The 8,453-nt window shown below is 35.2% G+C and overlaps 2 protein-coding genes across 2 annotated transcripts; one reads left to right on the forward strand and one right to left on the reverse strand.

The window, feature by feature from the left end:
• Positions 1-3,265: 3,265 nt before the first annotated feature.
• LOC129804200 (GEL complex subunit OPTI) lies at positions 3,266-4,065 on the reverse strand. The gene is made up of 3 exons (XM_055851304.1): positions 3,847-4,065; positions 3,669-3,772; positions 3,266-3,589 (listed from the first exon to the last, which is right to left on the reverse strand). The coding sequence occupies exons 1-3, from the start codon at positions 3,949-3,951 to the stop codon at positions 3,403-3,405; spliced, it is 396 nt and encodes a 131-aa protein (XP_055707279.1). The 5' UTR covers positions 3,952-4,065; the 3' UTR covers positions 3,266-3,402.
• Positions 4,066-4,101: 36 nt separating this feature from the next.
• Positions 4,102-8,446, forward strand: LOC129804198 (splicing factor C9orf78 homolog). Its single transcript, XM_055851302.1, has 4 exons — positions 4,102-4,344; positions 4,402-4,516; positions 4,574-5,072; positions 8,241-8,446. The coding sequence occupies exons 1-4, from the start codon at positions 4,211-4,213 to the stop codon at positions 8,378-8,380; spliced, it is 888 nt and encodes a 295-aa protein (XP_055707277.1). The 5' UTR covers positions 4,102-4,210; the 3' UTR covers positions 8,381-8,446.
• Positions 8,447-8,453: the final 7 nt, after the last annotated feature.

Consider the following 8,453-nt stretch of genomic DNA (forward strand, 5'->3'; position numbering starts at 1 on the left):
TCGACTGTTTTCCCCAGTCCCTCTCGTGATGTTTCATCTCTTGCAAAACCATGTTTTACTGCTCGAACTCCACAGAGAGAGCAGTATAATCGATATAATCCCTCGATTTTTCACCGTCCATAAAATTTCCACCTTCCACCCCCCGGAGACTACTTTTGACAACAAATCTTCACGTTTCAGACGATTTCTGAGAAATGTCGTCACACTGTTTGTCCGTCTGCCCGTTCGTCCGACCGTCGAAAGCTCTAGAGGCCAAACGGTAAGAGATAGCGACTTGGGATCTTCGGGGGACCCCCCCCCCATAAGTCGACCCAAGGATCGTTAACATGCCCCTTTAACATTGAATTTTCAAAGGTCATAGTTAACCCTTTAATGACGAGAAGGTCAAAAAGTGAGGGTCAGAAAAAAATCATTTTTTCTAACTTTTAAAGTAAAATACAACACTATAAGGCTGTAGGAAAAATTTCATTTTTGGGTCACTGGTAATCCAATCGTCCTTAAAGGGTTAAAATACTCTGGAGTTCAGCTAGGATTTTAGCAAGAAGGGAGCCAAATTGGAGAATTATCCCTAACAAATCGTTTTTCAAACGCATAGAGCAAGAGTTTTCTCGAAAATTTGTAAAAATAAACCCAATTATTATGAATTTGAGCTTTTTTTAAAAATCAATAAAAGGAAAAAAGGATCCACTTACTATAAATCAGTGTGCCGATTTATACGATTTTGTCGAATTTAGACAAAGTGTACAAAAATATTGTCTTTAGCTTTCTGTTCCAGGAAATTAAGCTTGAGGATCCCAAAACGATGTTCTTAAGAGAAATCATATGCTTGAAAAATCAGAATATATATCTTATTTTACCTTCGGTTTTTTTTAATTTTCTTAGGACAAGCTCTCTGTATAAAATTCACAATAAATTAATTTTGACGTCTTTTTTTATGATATCAAATTATTTTCAAAGACCAAAATATATTTCTTAAAAAAAAATATTTAAAAAAAAAATATAAAATATTTTTCTTTGAAGAAAAACGCGGGAAGTTTTGATTAAAAGTGGAATGCAAAATGGTATTTTTAGGCGTCTACACATTGGGAGCAATTTTCGTCAAAAATTGCGTTTTTGACAGAAATTTGACGTTTCCCCCTACAAAGCTGCAGGGAATTTCCTTCAAAAAAGCAATTTTTGACAGAAATTGCTCCCAATGTGTAGAGGCCATCTCAAACACTTTCTTTCAAAAATTAAATTCTAACTATTTTGATTAATTTGGGGCTGATGTGGAAAGCTTTATAGCCTGATATTTCCTAAAACCTGTTCCATGGCGACAGTATAGTCCAAAAGGATCTAAAACTTCCTCAAGGTTCTAAAAAAAAATATTTTGAATATCTTTCAAATTATACAGAAAAAAAAATATTTCGTAAAAATGCTGGTAATGTTTATGAATTTCTATAGGGAACTTACGAAATGCTCGTAAATCATATAACACACAAACAAGTTCGTAAAATTTTGTATTTACTTTTTAACAAACATTGTTCGCAAGATGATCATCTGACGTGCTTGTTTCTGTACTTTTCTTACAAAAATTTGTTCATAATTACGTAAATACAAAAAAAATGTTCGTAAAACTTCGTTATTTGTTTGTAAATTTGTGTTTGTCTTGCTATGTTAGGCATAACGCACAATAACTTTTGTTTGTAAACATGTTTTCAAGACTTTCTATAAGAGAGAGCGAGATGACTAGATCTACATTTCATTCATTCTCATTCAAATTTCAAAAGCATATTTACAAAACAAAAGTTATTGTGCGCTGAGCATTATGCCCAACGCACAATAAGTTTTGTTTTGTAAACATGTTTTTGACATTTCAGTGAGAGTATATGAAATCTAGATCTAGTCATCTCGTTCACTCTTATAGAAAACTTTGAAAACATGTTTACAAACAAAAGTTATTGTGCGCTAGGCATTATGCTCAGCGCACAATAACTTTTGTTTATAAACATGTTTTCAGAATTGCCCATGAGAATGAGCGAGATAACTAGATCTAGATCTCACTCACTTTCATTGAAATGTCAAAAACATGTTTACTAAACAAAAGTTATTGTGCGTTGGGCATTACTTACAACAGTGTTTTGATTGATTTATAACTCGGCCGGGTTATGAACCGATGAGTAATTTTTGCACGAATATCAATTTTAACTCTTAAAACTATTTTTTGGAATCTTTTGAAAGATTTATAAAACGGATAAAATCGGTTTAGAACCGGCAAACGGTAAATGATGCAAAAGTTCTTTTAAGTATAAACATCTAAGTCACAAATTCGAGCAATTCGTAATATGGGTTGAATATTAATGTAAATTTTAAAAATTATTAAAGGGTAATTTCTCGAAATTAATATTTAAAGATCTTAAGGGATATCGGACACTAGAATTATTTAAATATGTCTGGAGGCCTGAGACAAACTTTGGTAAATGGGGGCTTAAAAGATTTTAGTTCCTTAGCGTTCTCTGATTGGCTCGCTAGGCTAAAGCATTAATGCCAAGGATTGAATAACTCGTAAGTGGCTCCCAGAGTGAATCATGAGCAGCGATCTGTAAAATAGTTCCGATCTGGAGCTTAAGATCGGCAGATTGGCATTATTTTGCTAAGAAATCGACAGATCGACATGATTAGGCCAGAAATCGGCAGATAGGCATGAGGTCAGCAATGACACGAAATCGGCAATATTTTTGGAAGAAATCGGCAAATCGGCACTCGAGTGAACCGTGAGCAGCGCAGTTATCTACCCCTTGATTAATGCATTCATAACTTCAGCCAATCAATGAATGCAATAGAACAAAAATTTTTTATTGGATCAAATATTTAATTTAAAGTGCATAATGCTTTATTAACGGTGCAAATTGTTTACCGACTTCTTAATTAAATTAATTTTTTTGGGCAATTTTCTAGAATGGAATTTTTCATAAAATTATTGTGCAACCAAATTTGTCATTCTTTTTTTTAAAGTGAATAGATAAAAATGTTTTTTTTTACTTATCCATTTACCAACCAAAGCCTTGTCTTCCTCAAAGGGTAATCCTTTTTCAAAAAAAAGAACAGGTATAAATGAAATGAAAATAATTTTAAATACTGAAATCACTGAAATATTTTTGGCTTCGAGGCCCAGAAACCGTGCGAATTTTTCAATCTGATAAAAAATTAAAACAGTAGGCCCTTGAAAACAATTTAGGACATCATGAAAATTGTGAAAATCACATCCTGAAGAAAGAAACGAGTCTTTTCCGACATCTCCTTTAATCAGTCAATAATTGCAATAAATTATCTTCTATAAATGGTATTTACACAGTATATTCCTTAACTGAAATGTCTTTGATCCATTGCATGTTCTATCCTAATAGCTCCAAGCCCCGCCAGCTACTCCCTGACGAGGCTGTCGAAATGCAATCCCGTGTAGAAGATAATCCAGGTTACAAGGAAGCATGCAAAAGATGTCATAAATCCTTCTTTCATCAGCTCCCACACTCCTCCATAAGCTTCTTCATCCACTCCTTGGAAGTTTATGCAGTACAGATACACTATACCACAATTAATAGCCACAAACCTGCCGAAATAAACCACTTGGTCAATTCTCGGACTGCCAGAAAACACCATCAAGACGATTTCCGGGTGAATATACTCACAGAAAAAGGGCGATAAATCCCTTCAGGGGCACAATACCCCAAGCTACGCCAATCAGAATTCCCACAACTTGTCTCGCCCAGTATACCACATCGAGAAATTCATCCTGCAACGGAGATTTTCCGGGAAAATTAGCGTTTTTCTGGGATTTGGGGATTCCTCGTTTTGAGGTTATGTCACCTTATCACTCCATTCACTCTTTGTCAGTGCCTTGGACAACACGGATTTGACCTCCCGGGCACGGGCACTGCTATTTCGCTCAATTGTTGAGGTTTTTGTGGACATTTTGCTGCGGGAAAATGCGAAAAACTGGAAAAATCAGAGAAAACACAAAACACAAAATCCTATCCTGCGGGTTGCCACATCACATGCATCAGCGCCACCTGAAGGGATTTCGATAGAACTAAAATCGTAATATCGGTGACGTCATGGATCAGATGGTAAAAGTGAGGTTAGAAAAGCATCAGCGTATTGTTTTTCCTCCCCGGATTTCAAGATTTTAGTAAGTTTTTCTGTGAAAAAGTGACTAATAAGAGTGAAAAATATGTGTGATGACGAAGAACCATCCAGTTCAGAGAATGCGGTTAAATTTAAGTCCAGAGGAAAGAAATGTTTAAGGAAAAGACAAGTTTCTTCGGATTCAGGCTCAAACGGGGAAGAAAGTGACGAGGATCTCAAGTAAGAAACATCAAAATGCGTGAATTTATTTGGAATAAACCCAATATTTTGCTTTAGTGCTAAACTTGAGGAGATGAAAGAGCGCCAGAAGCTGAGAATCCGCCCAAAAGGAGTCAGTATTGTTGGATTGGCCATTGGGAAGAAGACAACGATTGAGGAGGATTTAACAGTGGTAAGGAGCGGAGAATTATCAGCGGACTTAATCCTAACCCTTTCCTTGATCCCATAGAAAGACCCTTTCAACATCAAAACAGGAGGGATGGTCAATATGCAGGCTCTAAAAGCCGGCAAAGTGAAAACTGTCGATGATGCTTATGATACCGGGATCGGGACTCAATTCTCGGCAGAAACCAACAAAAGAGATGAAGACGAGGAGATGATGAAGTACATTGAGGAGCAACTGAACAAGCGGAAGGGGCAACAGCCTGAAAATCCAGATGATCCACTCGACAATCCGGCAAAGTATTTGAGTCCGGAAGAAGCAGCTCTATTGGCTCTTCCGGATCATCTGCGACATGGATCAGCTCAGCGATCTGAAGAGATGCTCTCGAATCAGATGCTGAGTGGAATTCCCGAAGTTGATTTGGGAATTGAGGCCAAGATAAGGAATATTGAGGCCACCGAGGAGGCCAAACAGAAGTTGCTGCTAGAGCAGAAGAACAAAAAGGAAGGTCCTTCCCAATTTGTTCCCACGAATATGGCTGTTAATTTCGTCCAGCACAATAGATGTAAGTACCTGATACTTTTTTTTTAAATTATTGCTCAGCCTTGAAGAGAAATACGGAAAGAAGATTATTTGAAGGGGCAACTCATATTGCGAAACGTTTGTCACTTGACCGATAAACGCATCGTGGAACTCTAGAAATCCAAAAATTGCATCGCGAAACATTTTGCATTTGAGATTCTTGAAAAAGTATCGTATAGTTTTCGAAATATTCAACATCAAATATTCGAAAATCGATTTTTCGATTAATCGGACCTTCAATTAAATCGGATGAAGCTAGGTCAGAAGAGTTGTTGTACTTAACCCTTTCTGGACCGCAGTATATGCTGCAAGACAATTTCACAATTTTTTAATCAAAAATATCTATGCTCAGGAATTAATTGAGGTCCTACAAAAAATATCTTACATTTGGACATCCTTATAGTTTGTAATTATCCAGAAGAATCGGATTTATATCAGTTCTGAATAATTAAAAAACATTGTTTTTCACAGAACATTCATATGCTTCTTTGGGTACTCAGAGTCCCAAAAGAGACGAAAGAGTTAACAAGAGCTTTCCAAAACACCACAATTTTTCAAATTCTGACAATTAGAATTGAAGATATGGCCATTCAAAATTTAATTTTTTTTCATCCATTATAGCTCGGGTCAGGCGGGTTGGGGCATTACAGTTTTATTTTTAATCCAAAGGTCTTAGACCCAGCTAAAACATACTAAAATTTAAGACCGATTGATGCCATAAGGGCTGAGTTAATTGAGAATACAAAATTTGTAGGTGTTCCAAATTGACGAAAAGGGGTGAAGATTCGTTCTGACATCTCCTACTTCTAGCCACCCATCGACATTTAACCTTTGCTGAAAACCACTTGTCGATATCTCTTTCCGTTTCCATCGCCAGCAGCGTTTCGCGATTCATAATAGCTCTAGCTCATGCATACACAGAGAAATCCGAAAAAGTTAAAATAACATTCCGGAAATGTTTGTTTTACCCTGTAGTATTGATCCGAAATCGGTGTAAATATTATGCTTTTAAGTGTATTAGGGGTTAAAGTTACCCTTCTTTCATGTTAATTTCACCCTTAAAAAGGTGTAAAATTAACATTAAAAAATTTTGACATATTTTTACACCTAAAAAGTGTTAAAATTATGAGGAAAAAAAGTTAATCGCACCCCCGTTTTTTCTCAGTGTATCTTTTACACCAGGAAAATTTCATCAAATCAAAATTCGTCTCTTTCATTCCCAAACTTTTTGCATAAGTCTATCTCACTCTTTTGCATTCTTCTTTGTCTTTTAAACATCACACAAAATTGAATTTAGTTCAAACTCAATTTAGATTGAATTTAGTTTAGTTTAGAGAGCGAAAGGATGGGACAAACATATGCAAAATATTTGAGAATGAAAGGGATAGTGATTTTTGATTTCATGAAATTCTCTTGAAGAGTCAAAATTCAGTGTACATGCAAATTCTGAGCCCAATCTGATGAGATTGCATTTCCCTTCGAACCACAGAAGCTGAGATTGTAAAAAACTTCGACCAAAAATATCCTATTTTTAACATATTTTTTATAAAAAAGGGAAGATAATCCTAACCGGCTTATTGTAGGTGGGATTCTTAACGTGAGCTAACTCGGAATGTATGCAAATTCGATTTAGAGCTGAAGTTGGGGTACGCCATTCAGTTATCTTGAATAAAATTCGTGAAATTATACAAATTTTGTATTTAAACCAAAATATCAAAGATTTTATGGAGTGACAGAAAAGTGATATATGGGTGAAATGTAGACCAGAATGTTCTCTATAATTTTGCCGTAGAACTTGATCTCATCGATTAATCAGAAGCCGAGGTAATCGAGGTTGTTTGTTTCTGAACTGGTTTTTTCGACCAGAGCGCCCCAAGTGTTCATTTGATGAACTTCAACTATGTCAAAGAATTGTATTTTGTGAAAATTTCCATTTAAAATCATATTTTAAGTGTCTTGGTCGAGTAGAAGCAGTCAAATTGACATCTGAGTGGTTTCAAAGCGTTATTTTGGGAAAAGTCAATTTTTTCACACTTAAACGGCAAAATCAGACAGACGACGTAGTCTGAGCGGAAAATGATGTATGGACGAAATGTAGACACAAATGTCTTCTACAATTATGTGGAAGTAATCATCAAAATCGGTTCAGCGACAGTCGAGATAATTGAGGTTATGTGATATTGAAATTAGTTTCTCGACTGTGGCGCCTCTAGTGTTGGTCTCATGAAGTTCAAATGTTTTAGAAAGTTATAGCATTTGGTGAGATCTTTCGTTTAAGCTCTCACTCATCAAAATCGGTTAAATAGAACCGGACATATGATTTTTAGAATTTTGTGAACTTTGACCCCTCATATCTCCGGTTCTATTGGAACCAAAGCTAATCCACGCAACTTTTTGGAAACGTCCTAGACTAGACAGTTCCAATCGGCAATATGGGCATCAGACATGGGGTTTAGTTAGTCATATAGATTGACTCTTCTAATTTCTTAAGAAGCAAAATTTTTGGGAATAGGTTGACTTAGAATGGAATAATTATTGCAATAACTGCAATTGAAACTTGTTTATAAATTTTAGACCTTCGAGAACTGGGTGAAACCCCTGAAGACACCTTAATGAATATGCCAAAGACTTTTTAATTCAATTATTCCCACACCCAATCCAATTTTTTTAATAGAAAATGCTAAATTTCAGGGCCCCAAAATTAAATAATGTCAAGCTCAAGGTAAAAGGTCAAAACACGCAAAAATGCGACCTGTTTAATTAATTTTCCATTTTAAATAGTTTCAATGAATAACTGGATTTAAGAAGCCAAATTGTAAACGTATTACACCTCTTTTCTATTAAATATTTAAGATTTTTTGAATATTTAGTACCATTCTAAAGTTTTTCAAAATTTTAATAAGGAAAATCAAAAATATCTTTGAAACTCATTTTTAATGTCTTACATTTGATCCTAATCAACTGTTTTTTTCTTCATAAAACAATCTAAAATGAATGTTTCCACAAAATTCGTTCACTTTTCAGTTTATTGAAAGTTCGTTGAATTAACGCCAGAAGAGTTCTAGTCGTTCTATTTGCAAAAGCCGTACTTTAATAGAAACGATGATAACTTCTCCTAGCTAATCAGATCATTATTACGAATTTCTTGTAGTTAACATCGAAGATGATTCGAGAAAGAGGAAGCACAGAGATCATGAAAATGAAGATGGTCGTAAGGAGAAACAGAATCCCAAGAAAGCCACCGATGATTATCACTATGATAAGTTCAAGAAGCAATTCCGGAGATATTAAACTAAGTTTTTCGCTAGATTTAGGAAAATTTTAATATTTAATAAAAAAAAGCTTAGGTAAAACAAAGGACAAT

Source organism: Phlebotomus papatasi, chromosome 2, assembly GCF_024763615.1.
Source record: "Phlebotomus papatasi isolate M1 chromosome 2, Ppap_2.1, whole genome shotgun sequence".
In the NCBI taxonomy this organism is placed as follows: domain Eukaryota; kingdom Metazoa; phylum Arthropoda; class Insecta; order Diptera; family Psychodidae; genus Phlebotomus; species Phlebotomus papatasi.